General features: G+C 41.7%; 6 protein-coding genes and 1 long non-coding RNA gene across 9 annotated transcripts; 6 read left to right on the top strand and 1 right to left on the bottom strand.

The window, feature by feature from the left end:
- Positions 1-511: 511 nt before the first annotated feature.
- LOC123470698 (extensin-2-like) lies at positions 512-1,842 on the top strand. Its single transcript, XM_045171255.1, has 2 exons — positions 512-663; positions 718-1,842. Exon 2 carries the CDS (start codon positions 727-729, stop codon positions 1,840-1,842), a length of 1,116 nt encoding a protein of 371 aa, XP_045027190.1. The 5' UTR covers positions 512-663; positions 718-726.
- Positions 1,843-4,464: 2,622 nt separating this feature from the next.
- On the top strand, positions 4,465-5,536 carry LOC116922015 (claspin). The gene is made up of 4 exons (XM_032928399.2): positions 4,465-4,861; positions 4,936-5,097; positions 5,174-5,344; positions 5,410-5,536. Exons 1-4 carry the CDS (start codon positions 4,511-4,513, stop codon positions 5,500-5,502), a joined length of 777 nt encoding a protein of 258 aa, XP_032784290.1. The 5' UTR covers positions 4,465-4,510; the 3' UTR covers positions 5,503-5,536.
- A 1,509-nt stretch (positions 5,537-7,045) lies between these two features.
- Positions 7,046-8,801, top strand: LOC116920610 (nicotinamide N-methyltransferase). The gene is given in 5 exon segments (XM_045171511.1): positions 7,046-7,196; positions 7,586-7,925; positions 8,089-8,335; positions 8,431-8,451; positions 8,453-8,801. Coding segments are annotated over 5 exon segments (942 nt in total). The 3' UTR covers positions 8,636-8,801.
- LOC116921964 lies at positions 8,734-11,026 on the bottom strand. Of its 3 annotated transcripts, none has more exons than XR_006644539.1 (6): positions 10,922-11,026; positions 10,046-10,193; positions 9,815-9,972; positions 9,545-9,685; positions 9,349-9,464; positions 8,734-9,103 (listed from the first exon to the last, which is right to left on the bottom strand). It is a non-coding gene; the product is annotated as an uncharacterized LOC116921964 (long non-coding RNA). The 3 variants fall into 3 exon arrangements; XR_006644541.1 differs by lacking the exon at positions 10,922-11,026 and adding an exon at positions 10,292-10,307; XR_006644540.1 differs by lacking the exon at positions 10,922-11,026 and adding an exon at positions 10,287-10,303.
- Positions 9,861-11,252, top strand: LOC123470759 (28S ribosomal protein S7, mitochondrial-like). The gene is made up of 4 exons (XM_045171512.1): positions 9,861-10,003; positions 10,063-10,251; positions 10,312-10,375; positions 10,450-11,252. Exons 1-4 carry the CDS (start codon positions 9,942-9,944, stop codon positions 10,837-10,839), a joined length of 705 nt encoding a protein of 234 aa, XP_045027447.1. The 5' UTR covers positions 9,861-9,941; the 3' UTR covers positions 10,840-11,252.
- A 30-nt stretch (positions 11,253-11,282) lies between these two features.
- Positions 11,283-12,176, top strand: LOC116921963 (DNA-3-methyladenine glycosylase). Its single transcript, XM_032928328.2, has 2 exons — positions 11,283-11,942; positions 12,034-12,176. Exon 1 carries the CDS (start codon positions 11,289-11,291, stop codon positions 11,928-11,930), a length of 642 nt encoding a protein of 213 aa, XP_032784219.1. The 5' UTR covers positions 11,283-11,288; the 3' UTR covers positions 11,931-11,942; positions 12,034-12,176.
- Positions 12,177-12,244: 68 nt separating this feature from the next.
- On the top strand, positions 12,245-17,463 carry LOC116921961. Its single transcript, XM_045171510.1, has 14 exons — positions 12,245-12,409; positions 12,470-12,628; positions 12,689-12,809; positions 12,873-13,048; positions 13,126-13,225; positions 13,344-13,439; positions 13,507-14,306; positions 14,365-14,968; positions 15,046-15,260; positions 15,322-16,108; positions 16,162-16,335; positions 16,393-16,825; positions 16,912-17,062; positions 17,170-17,463. The coding sequence occupies exons 1-14, from the start codon at positions 12,245-12,247 to the stop codon at positions 17,299-17,301; spliced, it is 4,113 nt and encodes a 1,370-aa protein (XP_045027445.1). The 3' UTR covers positions 17,302-17,463.
- Positions 17,464-17,545: the final 82 nt, after the last annotated feature.

Genomic DNA, 17,545 nt, shown 5'->3' with positions numbered 1-17,545 from the left:
GACGTAGTGGTTCGCTGATACGGCCTCATGTGTTGGAATAAAACCGATCAATACTCGTTCGGCCATTCTGTACAGTGGCGTGGACAACACAATAAAATTCACGATGGTCGTTCGGTTCATTTGTCGTGTTTAAACAAAACGTTATATTTAAAAGAGAACGACCAATCATTTCTTTCTTTAACACGGTTTCACTCCAATGAACAGGCAGTTGGCGGTCACGCGGTTGCATCGTTATTTCAAATTATGCATGACCAACTATAAAAAGAATGATTTAATGTGAATGTATACAAAATGCATATTTGCAGCTCTTGTTGTCCAGTTTTTTAGTTGATTGAGAAAAGCCTTTTTTTGTTTGTGATCTCTTATGGCTAACGTTAGATTGGATGCTGTCTTATGATGTCGTAAAGCCAAGTACCCAAAATCCTGGTTATTCTTTTAAGGCCCCCCCTTTTTTTTGGGTGAAAACAAAAGACTTCCGAGTACGGTAGTTATTCATACCAGACGACCACTGCTGCGCCGTACTACACCACTGCTGCGCCGTACTACACCACTGCTGCGCCGTACTACACCACTGCTGCGCCGTACTACACCACTGCTGCGCCGTACTACACCACTGCTGCGCCGTACTACACCACGACGTATGCGGCCCCCACTTACTACACTACAAAGGCGCCCGAGTACTACCCCACAACATATGCGGCCCCCACTTACTACACCGAGGCTCCCATGTACTATGGGACAAAGGCTCCTGAATACTACACCACCACGTATGCAGCTCCCACTTACTATATGGAGGAACCAAAATACTACTCCGCACCGAGCTATTACACGGAAGCGCCAGTATATTATACCACTCCAAGCTACTACACCGAGGCTCCCACTTACTATACCACAAAGGCTCCTGAGTATTACACCACAACTTACGCTTCACCAGTTTACTACACCGAGGCCCCGAAATATGACTCTGCTCCAAGCTACACTACAACCGTGTCGTACTACACAACTACAGAGGCGCCTAAGTATTACGTAGCACCAACCTACTACACTGAAGCCGTGCCATCTTATTACTCCGAGCCGACCTACTACACTGAAGCCCCGAAGTACTACGCTGCCCCAAGTTACTACACCACGACTGCTCCTTCGTACTACGTCGAACCTACTTACTACACCACAACTTATGCTGCTCCGTCTTACTATACTGAGGCTGCTGAATACTACACAACTAAAGCCCCAGAGTACTACACAAAGAAAGCTGAATACTACACCACCACTTACGCCGCTCCAGCTTATTACACTGAGGCTCCCAAATATTCGGCTCCACAATACACTACAACATATGCGGCTCCAAGCTATTATACAGAAGCCCCGAAGTACTACACTACAACATATGCCGCTCCGGTTTACTACACCGAAGCTCCTCAATACTATACCACAAAGGCAACTGAATACTACACAACTGCCGCCCCGGAGTATTACACGAAGAAAGCTGAGTACTACACCACAACATACGCTGCTCCAGCTTACTACACTGAGTCTCCCAAGTATTACCAGACAGAGGCACCGCAATATTATACTACAAAGGCCCCCGAATACACCACAACGTACGGTGCCCCAAGCTACTACGCTGAGGCGCCCAAGTACTACACCACCACCTACGCTGCTCCGGCTTACTACACTGAGGCTGCTGAATACTACACCACAAAGGCTGCTGAATACTACACAACCACTTACGCTGCTCCAGCTTACTACACTGAGGCCCCTAAATATTACCAGACTGAGGCTCCAAGATATTATACTACAAAGGCCCCCGAGTATACCACAGCATATGCTACTCCTAGCTAAGGGTGCCAACGGTTCGCAAAAACCGACGGTTTTCCGAACCGTAACCGTACCACGGATCGAAAATCAAGGATCCGAACCGAACCGAACTGAACCGAACCGAGCCGAACTGAACCGTCCCAGAACGGTACAAGCGTGGTTTCGGAGCAAACAAAAACAATGCGCTTCCGCGCTTTCCGCAATTTATCCATAAGTTTAACACTAATAGTCGCACAATAAGTATGAATCGAATAGATCGTCTAGTAACGCGCAGGACTGTAAATCCTGACGTCAAGCGTTCAAGCCTCTTACCGGGAGTACTTAAATGTGTTACGTATAGTGGGATGTGATATCAACATTGAAAGGTTTTATTCTTCACAATACCCAAAGAAAATTCGACTAAAACAAAAAAGACCGTTTGTGACCAATGGTATAGCGTATAATTTGCCTCTTAAGGCGAAATTAAAAGTATTAATAACTATTATAATAATAATAATTAATTATTTAAATAACGTTGAACTTATTTATAATAGAGATTTTTTAATATTGTGGGGTCCCACAACATTCAATTCCTGTTCGGTTCGGGTCCAGACGGTTTTACTTCGATCTAACCGCCAAAGAACCGTACCGATCGAGTTTCGTTCCGATAAAGACACGAACCGATGACGGTTCGGTTCCGGTTCGGTTAGTTCCGAACCGTTGGCACCCTTACTCCTAGCTACTACACCGAGGCACCGAAGTACTACACAACAACCTATGCAACCCCATCCCTATCTACTACACTGAGGCTCCCAAGTACTATTATTCGTGAAAATTGCGTTGTCCATCAAGCTCGATGATGGAATATTCAGATTTGGTTTTATCATTTACAGTCCTCGTTCCAAGTATTTCCATTAATGCATTCAGTAGAACTTTTCATAGACTGTTCCTTTTTGCATCCCTCAAACAACCACCAATTCATTGAGTACTTACAACTAATTAAGAGACTGTTCCCTTTTGCAGCCCTCAAACAACCACCAATTCTTTGTCCTCAACAGCTCAATTGACTGTGTTTCAACACTATTAATAGACCGTTCCCTTTGTCATCCCTTAAACAACCACCTATTCTTTGTGTTCTCAAGAGATCCATTTACTGCACTCCAACATACTTGAGAGACCTTTTCCTTTTGCATCCCTCAAACAACCACCAATTCATTGAGTTCTTACAACTCCTTTAGAGATTGTTCTCTCTTGCATCCTTCAAACAAGCACCAATTCATGTTTTCTTAATATGTCTATTGACTTCGTTCCAACAACCTTTAGACACCATTTCCTTTTTTCATCCCTCAAAGAACCACCATTGCATTTTTTTTCTTAACATCTTAATTGACTGCGTTCCAACACCATTAAGAGATTGTTCCCTTTTGTTCCAGTGCGCGCGCTTCCATCGGTTCGATAGGGTTCACGTAACTTTTGTCTGCCTGGAAACAGGTCGACCACCTGAAAAGGGTTCGAACTGCCGCCGGTTAGTCTTAACCTTTTTCTTTCCAATTTTCGTGGACAGGGCGGGTAAAAGGACGGACTTGGGAAAACGGCCGGCAGGTGTAGACCTACGGGCAGGGCGGAAACAAAGAACAGGTTTGAAATGACGGGCAGGGCGGAAACAACGGACAGGTTGGAAACGACTGGCATTGGTAAGAAACTAAATCTGCAGGTAAAGGACCAAGTAAGGAGCAAGGCATGGCCTTGGGGGCAGTTTCAAAGTGCGCTTATTCGTGATTTGTTTTTCATCCATTGTTATTTACGTGTATGAGTACTACTTGACAAAACGTGGATTAATTTAAAGTTGTAAGTAGATTAGGGCTTTACGTGGATTCAGCGCTAAAACATGAATTAAGAGGCTTAAAGTGGATTAAGCGGCTTTAGGTAGATTAAGAGGATTAATGTGTATTAAGGGGCTTTAGATGGATTAATGGGCTATTAAAGGATTAAGGGGCTTTAGGTGGATTCAGGGATTTAAGAACAGGTCCGACCTTCCACACCAACACTAAATACTAGACTTCACCTATTACCGTCCTGGGACGGGCCGCCGTATACTAGTCTATACTCTATAAAAATATAAGGAAAAATGTGGGAGGAGTTTTGGGTCTCTTGGATGTGCTCATCCTGTGATTGGCTGTAAGTTGCCGCTGGCGTTGGGAGGAATTGGTGGGAGAGGACTTTGGAAGACTAGATGCGTAAAAGGTGGACGAAATCGTGGAAATTGACAATTTTTCAGTCCATGGGCATTTAGTAGGACGGGTGGACGAGACAGCATGTGAGCCGACGGACAGGGGCAATAAATAGGTTGACGGCCAACTAAAACGGACATTTTGTTGGGCAGTAAGTGGGTTGACGGGCAGATACTGTGAGGAGGATGATAAAAAGAGGCAACGATATGGTCGACGGGCCTCCTACAGTGGTTATTTTTGCTGATCGATTGTTGATCGACGGGCAAAGAGGGGGTTGACGGGCAGAGAGGGGGTCGACGGGCAAAGACTGTTAGGGATTAGATAGCCAGAGGCAATATATAAGTTGACGGGCAACTTCATTGGGCATTTTTGTGGGCAGCGAGTGGGACGACGGGCAGAGACTGAGTGATTCGACGGGCAAATACAGCGGAAAAAAACTGTCCGGTTCCGAAGTTGGCAGCGGTGACGAACGAGAAGACGAAATGGATGACTGGGAGGAGGAGGAAGGCGATAAGGAGGATATTGATGAAAACGAAGTTCGTGAGCAAGTTGGAAGAGCCCATATGAAGACAATGCTTGATCAAGACCAGCGTGAAGTTCGACTTTTTCAAGAGCTTTTTCTCGAAGATGGAGATTTGCATTCTGATGGCGGTGGAAGGCAAAGACAATTTCGGTGGAAACAGGCTGATGGTGAAAATACTGAGGGAGACGGTGCCCGTCCAAAAAATCAAGAAGATGAAGAAGATGAAGCTGCTGAAGAACAGGATGATCTCACATGGAGAAAAATTCACAGTGATAGAGAAAAATGGCTCCTGCAACAAAAGTCGCAACAGGTGATCGTCCAACGACGTAAAATGTTTTCAGTTTACTAATCAACCATTTTTGCCGCCAAACATTTGGTGTACAGGAAACGAATAAAGAAGTGCCATTGGTTATGAGCCGGCAAACTAAAATGGTGAAAATCAACACTGCTTCCAAAACCATTAATCAAATTACAGAAGGCGATTCCTCCGCTGCTACTGCCAACGCCAAGCAGTCAACGCATTCTAAGGCGAACATTGTGACCACTGTAGGTTACTTTTACAAAGTGCTTAACACATTGTAGAGATCAGCGCTTATATACTTTCCTACTTTTCATTTGATAGGTGAGATGCGGATCTTTTTTACGCAGAAGTGAAAAAGATTTATCAGAAATTGCATCGTTGATGAAATCCGTGTTACCTGTTCAGGCACCAAGGGTCGGTTCCAATTTTGTATTTGCATCCATTACTCCGGAGAGGCCAGTCGCCGAGCAAAATAGGAAACATAAACAAGATGTAATACCAAAACTTAATCTGTTGTGATCTTTTGCTTCCGATGGTATTTATTTTTATAAATATAGGGACGTCACCGTCCTCCCTATAGTTGGACGGTTGCCTCTCAGCTTGGCTTCCAAATCACGGACTTTATTGCTCAGCGATTCGCTGCCTTCTGATGCGCCACCTCCACGAGCTCCTGGTTTGCCAGTTCGATCCTGTAGGTATAGGAAAAAAAGTTAAAGATAAGAACAATCGATCAAACAAACACTCGATCCGGCAATGTCAAATGCTGAGAACATATCCAATGCAAACAAACACAACCGCAGACGCAAAACAAAGATAAATAAAAGGGTGCGCCACTCGTAAGTTAGTATTCATACTGAGCATGCTCGCTATGGGGGGTAGGAGAGTTATTTTCAATTCACACGTCTGAATATGGATGAGTTAGATGCATGTCTAGAATCAGAAATCCATCGTCCCGTCAACAATACAACTGCCAATCACGTGGAGCCAGAGGGGGTGTTATGAAAAGATTGCAGCACCAGCCCATTCTTCAAGTTTGTGTCTCATGCTTTTTAATTCCAGGTAGGTTGCATGTGGATGCACTGCCTTCGAGGCTTACGATAGGGTTGAAACCGGACAGCATCTTTTCCAGTCGGCACCTCTTATCCTCAAAATCCGACTCGAGACGATAAATGAATAAAGAAATATCCTGCAGGTCGCGATCAAAGAGTGTGACTCTTCGGATTCCCTCCCCAAACACGAATTAAAGAACAGCACACGACCAACCAAGACGATCTACCTCGAGCTACTGTTATTATCAATCGTCCTTTTTTAATAATATAACAGATATATAAAATTCCAAAAAATATTTCAGAGTACATTCTTACCTAGAGTTGAAGAGATCACAGGATACAACAACAATTGATTACACGCACAGACGTAGTGGTGAAAGGCAGAAGAAAACTATGACGAAACCGGTATTCTTGTTGTCGATAAAAATAACATGTTCAAAAAGAAAACCTGAACGACAAAAAAGTTCGTAGGGTCTCTAAAACGAGAGCGGACCGATGGATGCCACAGATAGAAATAACAATAATAAAAGAAAACTTGACTGACGTCGTCCGCAGATATGGTGAAGATGAAGAAGTACGAGTTTTTTGTTTTTGTATTCTTGGATCCGAATGTACGGATGGCTTTTCTTCTTCCCTGTCGCTCGCAGTCTGTCTGCCTCTCTGTGCAGTGTTTGTCACACAACTCCCGCGAGGGGAGGAGGGGCTCCCAAGTTGCCGCTACGTCTTCCCTGCGCTTTATCAGTACTGTAGTACGAGACTTCTTTTTTTTTTTTCTTTTGGTGGAGGGGAAAGGTTTATTTATTCAAGAGCCAGAGTTGAGTAATGCTAGATGACGGGGCTTGCAGAGGTCGGCTACTGCTGTAGTATTATATTAGCGAATAGAGTAAAAGTAAAGTACTAAAAGAAAAAAAAGTACAGTACACTCAATATTCGAGGCACAGTCGGAGATATACGATGCAGTCGTGGGAGCGATAACTCTTTGGTGTTTTTGGGATAGTATCCTAGTTATCAGCTCCCCTACATCTCGATCAAGTACATAATAATGAGGCCGGTACAGCCATAGGAATCATATAAATAGGCGGACATACATTACGGCCTTATTCATTACCGTCTACTCTCGTCATCAACGTGTTTTTTTTTTTTAATGACGATGGAGTCAAAACGGCTAGCACTCGAGAAATTGTATAAAGATCATTTTCAGCCGGAAGAATATCTTACTACGTATTACCGGAATCTGGATCCTGAAGTAGAGTTCTTTCTTCGCAATCTCCATCACTTCTTCTTCGTTTCAAACGGTACAAGACATTATTATCTTTAGTTGAATGTGTCACCGGTTTGGAAAAAAAAAAAAGTTCACATGCGTCTCCGCCTGCCTTTTTCGCCCCCCGTATGCGACAGATAATTATTCACGGACGGCTGGGCGTTGCACTGTATACACGTATTGATTTTCGTAGATTCTTTTTTTTTTTCTTTTTCTGCTGGTTGTCGCAGCAACGGGTGCACGAATAACGTGAAACCTAATTTGGCAATCGGTATCTACATGGATGAAATTTTTCAAACCTTGTTTTTTATCCAACTTCTTGTTTCATGTGTGAATTTAAATCTCTTGATTGAACTGACGACTTTATCCTGACTTGGTAACGCAACTTGTTTGACAAATTAGAAACTTCTTTTTCTTTTGTAGGAGGAGAAGAATCTTCCGCCACTACTAGCGACTTTGAAGGACTGGAAAAGCAGGTAGAACGAGAAGTGGATGAAGACGAAAAGGTGGCAAAGAAAAATGAAAAGAAGACGAAAGAAAAGAGGCGGGTCTTGGAAATCGGCTCAGGCCCCGTGCCCGTTTCAATGATCTCAGCCAGTAGTTGGAGTGAATGGATCGTTTGCAGCGATTTCTTGGAACAGAACAGACAAAACATCAAACACTGGCTGACAATGATGACGGCCGCAACACCAGCACCTGGACGGCACGAAGTTGAAACTTGGCTTCCATTCTTCCAATACGTCGCCGAACTGGAACGAGCCGAGTATTTTTCTTCATCCTCTTCTTTATGATAGTCTTCTTCGTTGCGTCACATTTGGAATTTTTTCTAGATAGATATTAGAATAACGAAGGTCATGAATAGAGTTGGGATATCCAACACCTTCCATTTTCTTTTCCTTCCTCTATTATTCGTTCATTCATTCAAGATCAGAGACGATTTTACTGGACCGAGTCCGTCACTCCGTTCGGGCTGTTGTACCGTGCAATGTCTTATTGACTGATCCTCTGATGGATAACAAAGATACCGCCTGTAATGCTGACGGCCATTCATTGTACGACGTGATTATCACTACACTCTGTCTCGAATTCGCTACGCTTACGGTTGAAGAGTATTCGACAGCAGTGGCCAATGTAACCAGGCTCTTACGTCCGGCAGGCTTTCTCGTCGTCCAGGTAAACATGCTTGAAAAAATGCTGCATTATTTTTCAGCCGCCTACACGCGCTCCATTGTTCTGACCTTTAAAAAATAATAAATACAATAAATTAGGGCGCCCTGGGAAACAGCCACACATTATTGGCACAATAATCATGAATTTCCGTCTGTTGTACTTAACCGTGCAATAGTTGAATCAGCTTTAGCGGATGCCGGATGTCAGACGGTCGAATGGAAAGAATTGGCAAGGTGTTGCCCTCAGCAAGAGAAGCCAGCTGATCATTCCGCCGTCTTCTATTGCCTAGCTCGGAAAATTTGATCTCAAGAGTTCACATTATCAATTTGTATCCAGCCGTAGGATCGGATAAGATATGTCTCTTGGTAACCTTAGTCGCTTTGTTTGGTTCTTCAAAAACGTCAATTGTCAATATTGTCTCGTATTGAAAATGGAATAACAAGTTATGGATACATAACAAACAAACCCATACCTATTGTGATTAATAATCTTTAAAAAAAAAACGAAAAAGAGAGGAAACAAAGAGTCCCCCACGTGTTTTGCATTTAAAATTTTTAAAAATGGATTAAGTAAAAAAAAACAAAAAAAAAAGGGGAAACTTTGTATGGTTGCGTTATCAATGATGTGGGAGAGTTGCAATTGTTATTGGTTTCCATGGATACTGGTGACGCCCTGGAAGACAGCTCTCCATCCTGATCCGGTGTTATTCGTTGAGGTGACGTAACGAATAGTAGCTCCATTGCTAGAGCCCACATAAGTCGATGGCCGATCCTGCGTGTTCAGTTAAACCCACAAAGCGTAGCGGACACGAAAGGAGACACCATCAGTCAAATAAAAATTCGATACGACGCAATGCGACGCAAAACAAACACTTAGAAATGGTGAGTACTACAAAACACCTCGAAACTGCTAGGCTAGCTTTAAAGCAACCTAACTGCCTGATTGCATTAGGTCACGCAGAAATAAGTATAATTGCCCTACAACTACATAAATCCTGGCATTAAAAATGGACTTACGTTTCCACAGTAGCGCGCTCTCCAAGCCTCTCCTAATGTCCCGTCTGGACTTGCACGAATATCTGATATTTCCACGTAATTATTCATGCAGTCATCAGATGGTCCGAATTGGAACACTGGGAGTATTTAAAAATGAAAAATAATAAGGATGGAATGGTTAAGCCTTTTACAATAAATATTTACTGGTACTACGTACTGGGAAAATCGATTTTGATAATCATTCCAATTGGAACAGATAACTCCCATCGGCAGTCGGTAGCACGAGAAACGTTGCCAGGGAAACCGGGGCTCGTTACAGAACCTCGGGTGTTAAACACAGCTCCTCCGCATCCAGAACCTGATGCAAATACATTTTTCAATAACATCGTCATACGAATAAGGGGCGTTATGAATTCATTAAATGAAATATTAAAAAGTGAACAAAACCCTACGAAGGACGAATCGATAATACTTAAGTAGTGCGTACCTTGTTGAGTGGAGGTAAAGGTAAGATCGTAACCTCTCTGTGGCAATAGGGATGGTCTGAACTGAAGCCACAACCTGTTGCTAGATGAAAAGATCGAGTTGGGTAGAGCCACAACATTTTCGGGAAAATGTCGTTGTCCGGCGTACTCCGGAAGTTACCTAGTTTTAATGCAATACATTGCCATATAAAGTAAGACAAGTTATATCCCTGAATAGGGTTAACTTTATTTACTGTTGTGTCCATTGTAGCTTTTTGGGCCGAATTGCTCGACAACAACCTTATAGCATGTATCAGCCATTCGTCAAAGAGCCAACATACAGCATCGAGAAACTGGACCAGTTGATTGAATCGGGAGAAGCGAAAAAACGCGAATTCGTTCCTGTAAAAGCGGCAAGAAGTGACCATAATGTTTCAGTTTTTCATGATGAATTAACAAGGTAAGACTTTTAAAGCAATAGTCTAGCATCAACACCTAACTTTTTGGTTTCGGTCCCCAGCAAATTCATCAATATGGTTATGGAAAAAGGCCATAAGGAAGTAGCAACAAAATTGGTTGAAACAGTAAAATACCATTAAAAATATATATTGGAAATATATTCTAATAAAGTTGATATATATGTATAAAACTTTTGTAGGCCTATATGAAAATCAAGCAGATGCAGCTCGCAAAATACTACAAAGCTACAACAGATGCAGAAAGAGCTGAAATTGAATTGAACCCTATTGTCATATTTCATAAAGCTTTAGAAAATTGCAAACCTGTACTTCAATTGACACCTATCAAACGAGGTGGTGCAACATATCAAGTTCCCATCCCCATCACGGAAAACCGTGCCCGGTTCCTTGCCATGAAATGGATGATTCTGGAATCCAGAGAAAAAGAAAGGACGGTACACTTTCCTGAAAGGCTTGCATATGAGCTACTAGAAGCTTTCAATAATACTGGCAAAGTGGTTAAGAGGAAACAAGATTTGCATAAACAATGTGAAACTAACAGGGCATATGCTCATTATCGTTGGAGATAACTAAAGCTAACAATTTTTCATATTACTTATTACTTGTAGTTGTTAATACACATTTTCAAGAAAAGGTTCTTTAGTGCCTTACCCTTCTTTTCTTGATTTTATAAGTTTATAGTTTCAGCGTGGCAGTGCCTCTGGGGGAAAAATGCTGCTGGCCTAGAGAGAAAGGGCTTGATGACTTGGCATAACAAGAATCAAAGTCAAGGAGACCAAATAAAAAATACAAAAAACAAAACAAGCGGGCATGTTTTCAGGTACTGAAAAAGCAAAAGCTTTTCGTTTATTACTAATCATTAATTCGAAAATGCAAATGTACTCATGTTTTCTAACATTCTGAATGAAAAGTGAAACATTTTTGAACTTTCAAGGTTCATGCCAGATGCATGTGGTAATATAAATTTTTACATTTCCTTCTAGTTTTTTCTCCTATTTGTACAATATCTTCGTGACACATGAGCATTACAACATTCCAGAAGATGAGTAATTCAAGTATTTACTTCAAGAAACTAAATGCTAAAGTTGGGGAGCCTCCAAGAAAAAGAAAATGTAAATCAGTTCCTCACCTGCTACCAGTTGTCTTACCTTCATCTCCACCATCTATCAAAACCCGATTGGGAAACGAATTTTTCCACCAAGAAAGCTCTCTCCTGGCAAATGCCTTACTGGGTAAAGTCCTTGTGAGGCAGATAAACGATGAGGAGCATATCTGTGGTAGAATAGTAGAAACTGAAGCATATTTGGGCATGGTGGATAAAGCTGCTCATTCAAGTTATAAACGTTCGGTGCGTACCGAGCCGATGTTTATGAAGCCTGGGACTGTATACGTCTTTTCTATCTATGGAATGTATCACTGTTTCAACATCTCGAGCGGAGGCGATGGGACAGCCGTTCTTTTACGTGCCATAGAACCCCTTTCTGGATTAGAACGAATGCAACAGATCCGCTCCAAGTCTCAAAAGAAGTCGTGCCATCGTCTACCGACACACCAATTATGCAACGGCCCTTCTAAATTGTGCCTTTCGTTCGGTATCACAAAGGAATTGAATAAGGTGGACCTAGCGGATCCCTCGTCTATAATCTGGATAGAAGACTAAGAAACGTTTTCGGTAATGTAACAATACAGATCCTATTGTCCGGCATACCAATAGCAAATTTTAAAATATCCGACTTCGTAATAACGCCGAGTTTTATTTCAAGAGGGAAACGTGGTACAAATTTAATAAACCGATGGCGGTTACGATGATTGTTAAATTTGAATGGTGTTCTACGGCCGTAGAACACCATCAGGATAGACGGCCATATTGAAGGGCGAGAACTCTGTCGAGGCAGTTGCATCTTCATCACGCTCTCCAACACTTGACGAAATCAAGCCAAAAAAACTCTTGTTTTGCAAGAAAAAAACTCAAACATGGCTAACACTGCTTCTCAGAAAGATTTGCTCGATACTATTTGGCATGCTACTCGTTGTTTTATCGGTCAAGAATTACTTTCAGAGAGAAAACTCGTACCAGTTCCCTACCTCTCGAATGCTGATGATTTCGGCCTCTTCTCAGTTTTCGTCAAGAGCAAACCGGTAACTACTTTATTTTCACAAACGGCCAATAAACCTCAAAATAAAAATGTTTGTCCCAAGGAAAACGTAAGTCAAAAGATTAAGCATTCGCTGGCGGGTGCTTGTTACCATGTAATTGGCCACGTTTCCAAAGTCACTGAGCTGGAAAAAACTGACCTTGATCGTTTGTTGAACAGCGCTAAACCACACACAGAGGACGTCGGCAATCAGTCCGTAAAGGTACATTAACAACTTTGTGCATTCTTCGTTTCATTTTAATATTATTTTCAACATGCTCAGTGGGAGAAGGACGTCGATTTGGGATGCAAGTCCGTACATTTGACCATCGAAGGGCTTCACAAATTTCTCATCCCGCTGAATTTGAGTGAAGGAGACCTTTGCCTGGAGCAAAATATTCCTGGTACGTAAACAGGCAGAACATTACGGAGGCATGTGGAGTAAATTAAGTTTTCATCGATTTTAGATCTGGTCGGCGCCAAAAGCGTGTACATCATTACAGATGTAATGAAGGCCAGTCGCGTTACAGCATGTGTTACAAGCCATGACGGCACGATGGAAAGAGTTTCTGCTGTTTCTGTTCCAATAGGATTTGGCTATTCGAAATTCCGATTGACTCCCGAGGGACTCGTTGCTGAACAGGTCTCATTTTGTTTGTTCTTACCCTCGAGGGCATCAAATAACGTTTTGTGCTTTTGAAAAAATACTTAATACCACAGATGAAATGCGAGCCTGCTATCCACGGCAAATGGGTTGTTGTGCTTAATCAACTCTCCGTAAGCCTGCACAGACCACCTAGAAAACAACCGGTTATTCCAGGTATGGATTCTTTATCTCGCTGTATGAATGATGACATAAGATATATGTCTTCAATATTTTTTTACCTAATTTCAATTGATTTTTATCAAGCAAAGATTTATTATAACGTTACTTATAGAAAAGCCAGTTACCCCGGAAGAAGTATTGCCTGCCAAAAATCTACCCGTTGTAGCTGAAAAACATTCTACCCATTTAGATTCACCAACACAAGGAGGTATATCCGAATATTATAATATCAACTTGAACTTCCTTTATTGAGCATTTTTCTTTTTTTTTTCTAGGCCCTGAGAAAGAATTTCTAGTACGCAACCAATACGAAGACAACGAGACCTCTTCTGCGTTAACAAATTCAAGACGCCCGTATTTGGACGATGTGAAACTAAAGTTGGATTGTAGAGTAGTTATCGAAGGATTGCCAAAACATTTCACAGTTTCTGGAACCAATGTCACTTGCAGCAAAACACACACGAAAAAGCGTGTGAAAGGCAAAAGTCGTCTGTTATGTATTTCGGACACTGAATCAGAAGGTGAAGAGATACTTGAGAACGACAATCATCACCCGAAAAATCCCCCTGTGAAAGCTGAGTCAAAAGGAAAACAGTTGAAAAATGTTATCAACCTGGAGGAGCCTACTTCGAGTCTCGATGACTACAGTGACGAGGATGGGGTCATAGAACCTCTTACTTTGAATAATCCTCCTAGAGGACGCTTGACCCTTGCAACTGCAGGCACGTCTGCAAGGAGAGAATCAGAAAACCAATCGGAGCCAGAAGAAACTGAAGATCAACGGAAGAAACCAGCCGTATCAAATGTTGTAACACCGCGTACAGCCAAGATAATACCAATCAGACCGCAGGTCTCCCGCAAGAAGAAACAAATAAGTAGTATTGCTTCACTTCGAGAGAAAATGTGTAAAGATCAGGGTATGGAGAGTTATGTGCGTTGTGTACATGACGCAACAAAGAAGACGGATGATAGGCCATCAACTAGTAGTCTACCAATTCAAGTATCGCGGAAGAAAATCTCGCGACCTAAACGTGTATCAAAAGTGCCAAAATCATCTACACTAAACTCAGTAAAGGTATTGTTGTTGAAACTATCTTCTTTGTCACTTATATTTTACTGTACGTTTATAATAGGCTAAAGTTACGAAAAAATCCCGGGGAGACATGTTTTTAAAGGACCTTGTCGGTGAAGAGCAAATGTCTAAAGAAGGTGCGAAGAAGGGGCCCACTTCTGCATTATCAGGCTTTTGCATACCAAAACTATCGAAATCAACGGTTGAATCGTCTTCCAATGGTCAAGAAGCATCATCTTCCTCAGGTTCATCGGCACAGAAAAGGAAGCATCCTGATCACGATGAAGATAGATTGAATCAAGCCGAAGCAAATGCTGTCGATGAGTCTACATCCGTCTCATATGCCTTCAAGAAGCCTCAAAAACGAGTAGCCCGACAAAATAATAGTTGTGATGATGACGATAGAAATGGTGGATCGTTATCCTCTAAGTTTCCAAACAGACGGCATGACAGACCTAGAGATGAAGCCCTGCCCCTTGGAAGGAACAAAAAGTGGGGTCCTCCTAATGGGATTAAAAACGTGCCCCGAGAAGATGTGGCATCAAGACATGCTGGTAATCGAGAACCTACACCACATTCAGGAGCGCAAGATAATCAACAGAGTAACCACGAAGAAGTTGGATCGTCAGCTCAACACGATGAAACTATTCAACTTCCTATGCCGGGTAAGTTTGGTTTTTCAATTACGTTTCCTGATATGCGATTCCTTAACTGTACTTAACATTAGTTGATGATGTTACAGATTGCGAAAAAATAATACGATCTCCAAGTCTGTCTGCATCAAAAAGGAGGAAAAAGGTATCGATTGTAGAAGAAAACAATAAAATTTACGAAATTGAGGCACGAGCACCAACTCCACCGCTTCCACTAAGAACACCTGTTCGTTCTATTGATCATACGGCGCTAACACACGATATACTGTACAGAATTTGTTGCTGGAACTATAATTGGATTGCGGTAAAAGATTTTCTCTTTATAAATGTTAACATTCAATCTAATTATGACATAAACTGAACAGCAACAAAAGCTCCAACAACAACAGAAGAATGATGAACCACCTCCGTTGCTGGCGGCAGCAAATAGGGAAAATGGCCAATCTCTACCTGCGTTGTCTTTACTTCCAGTAGTGTCAGCCTATGACAGTCTCGAGGCTTACTGCACCATCTTCCAATCACTCATGTTCCATGAGACATGGGCCATTCTTTGCAAAGACATGGAAAGCCGTCCATCAACTCCCATCAGAGTATTAGTTTGTTCCAAACCTAAATTTTGCAATGGTTTTGCGATTTTACAATGTGAAGCTTTTTCGGCAACGAGGATAAATGAGAAAGATCTCGTAGCCATAACCGTTCCTATCGCACCACAAAAGCCCCCAGCAAAATATTTTGGTGTTGTTGACCAGCTAGTGCTCAGGAACTGGCGGAAAGAAGACACTGATCCACGCTTGCTGGAACCATGCAAACCGCCGAATGACCCTTACATGAAAATGTCTTTTGTTCTTTTGGTGAAGTTTTCAAACGTTCCCAAGGAACTAGACAAAATCGACACTATCACAAAAATAACGTGCTTAAGCACCGTGCTGAAACAGTTCATTCTAAATGCTGATTTGTCTCGGTCACCACTGTGCGACGTTATTCTTCATCCAAGTGATTTCTCAGACGCTTTCAAGTTGGATACAGTTGATATTGAAGGAAAGAATGACTTGTTAAATCCAGTTCAGTATAAAGCTGTGGAATCAATTACAAAAACAATAGTTTGCGCATCAGACCGCGAACCCAAAGTTGCTCTTTTACAGAGTCCACCAGGTTAATAATTTCATCGTATTTATTATGGACTCAATTTAAAGTATGACTTACAGGTACCGGTAAATCGCACGTCATCGTCGAATTGATTTCCCGGATGTTAGATACACACTACGAGAAGACTAATAAGTATCCACGCATATTGGTTTGTGCCCCGTCAAACAACGCAGTTGATGAAATAGCTGCCCGCCTCATGCATGTTCGTGATGCAAGAAAAAGCAATTATCATAGTAAGTACTGGAATGTTGAAATAATAAAAGTAACTGGCTAAGTGTTGTTTTTCGTAGTTGTACGAGTCGGTGTTACAACGTCAATGCACCCAAGCGTTGCAAAAATCTCGTTGGAAGAATTAATAAAGAAACACCAACAAACAATTATGGAAACAAAGGAATCCCTGGAAAGCTGCAAACTTCGTACGTTGACAGAAGAACACAGTCTTCTAAAGAACAATAAGACATGCTTAATTGCTTCGATCGATGCCGCTAACAAAAACGGTCAATCTGATGAAGCGCGAATGTATGCAAGAAAGCTAGAGCAATTAGAAGGTCAAATCGAAGGAGTTGACCGGTCTTTAAACGAATGCATGAAGAATCACTACAACTATTTCAATACTGAAAGAATGCGTTCTGCTTTCAAAAAAGATGTTATTTCGGGGTCTCAAGTAATTTTTTCAACGTTAAACTCCTGTCGCAGCAGAGAAATGGAAAACTTGTTCGTCCAGTAATAAGTTCTTTTACTTATAATTCACTATGATTGGAGGGATTTAACTTTTTGTCCTTATTGAATTTTTCCAAATGATATTTTAGGAATCGAAGGGGGACAGCATTTCTTTGTTGTATAATAGACGAAGCGTCTCAGTGCACAGAACCCGAATCACTGACACCACTTGTATTTGGCATCAGCAAATTGGTTTTAATTGGGGATCCAGACCAACTACCAGCTACAGTTACATCTCCGGTATGTTCCTAAAAGTATCCAAGCGGGACGTTTTTACCAAAGATAGATTTTTTCGTTTTATTTATAATAAATATATATGAATTTTTCTAATGTTTTCTTTCAAACAGTACGCTGCACGAAATCGGTTTGATCAGTCTCTTTTCAACCGTTTTTATTCGTCGCGATTATCAACTAATTCGGAGGACGAAGAGGGTGTTCTTATGTTGGATACGCAATATCGGATGGCAGCGAAGTGTTAGAGAAATTGTTATTTTCGTCGCCAGTTTCGTAGCTTGATTTTCATCGTTTTGCTATTTAAAATTCCTACCTTTAATGTGATCTAAAAGATTCCAAAATACAAAATATGTAAAAAGCTCCTTCCCCATAGAGTGCGGCACGCACTGTCACACGCCGTCCCATTCGCAATATTTGTGTGTCCTATTCGAGTTCAATATTTTAATTACAAATACCTCACAATGTTTTGCAAACCTAAGAATACGTGTC

The sequence above is a fragment of the Daphnia magna genome, linkage group LG3 (assembly GCF_020631705.1).
Source record: "Daphnia magna isolate NIES linkage group LG3, ASM2063170v1.1, whole genome shotgun sequence".
Lineage (NCBI taxonomy): Eukaryota > Metazoa > Arthropoda > Branchiopoda > Diplostraca > Daphniidae > Daphnia > Daphnia magna.
Note: the sequence above shows the minus strand (reverse complement) of the source record. Positions and strands in the feature narration are given on the sequence as shown.

Bases quoted from the DNA above. Each gene is read 5' to 3' on its own strand.
- LOC123470698 (XM_045171255.1), top strand. From the start codon at position 727: ATGTACTATGGGACAAAGGCTCCTGAATACTACACCACCACGTATGCA.
- LOC116922015 (XM_032928399.2), top strand. From the start codon at position 4,511: ATGGATGACTGGGAGGAGGAGGAAGGCGATAAGGAGGATATTGATGAA. The intron at 5,098-5,173 runs GTAGGTTACTTT...TTCATTTGATAG, and splicing joins AGGCGAACATTGTGACCACT to GTGAGATGCGGATCTTTTTT. The intron at 5,345-5,409 runs GTAATACCAAAA...TTATAAATATAG, and splicing joins ATAGGAAACATAAACAAGAT to GGACGTCACCGTCCTCCCTA.
- LOC123470759 (XM_045171512.1), top strand. From the start codon at position 9,942: ATGTCGTTGTCCGGCGTACTCCGGAAGTTACCTAGTTTTAATGCAATA. The intron at 10,004-10,062 runs GTAAGACAAGTT...TGTCCATTGTAG, and splicing joins GCAATACATTGCCATATAAA to CTTTTTGGGCCGAATTGCTC. The intron at 10,252-10,311 runs GTAAGACTTTTA...TTCGGTCCCCAG, and splicing joins TTTCATGATGAATTAACAAG to CAAATTCATCAATATGGTTA.
- LOC116921963 (XM_032928328.2), top strand. From the start codon at position 11,289: ATGAGCATTACAACATTCCAGAAGATGAGTAATTCAAGTATTTACTTC.
- LOC116921961 (XM_045171510.1), top strand. From the start codon at position 12,245: ATGGCTAACACTGCTTCTCAGAAAGATTTGCTCGATACTATTTGGCAT. The intron at 13,049-13,125 runs GTCTCATTTTGT...TTAATACCACAG, and splicing joins AGGGACTCGTTGCTGAACAG to ATGAAATGCGAGCCTGCTAT. The intron at 17,063-17,169 runs GTATGTTCCTAA...TCTTTCAAACAG, and splicing joins CAGCTACAGTTACATCTCCG to TACGCTGCACGAAATCGGTT.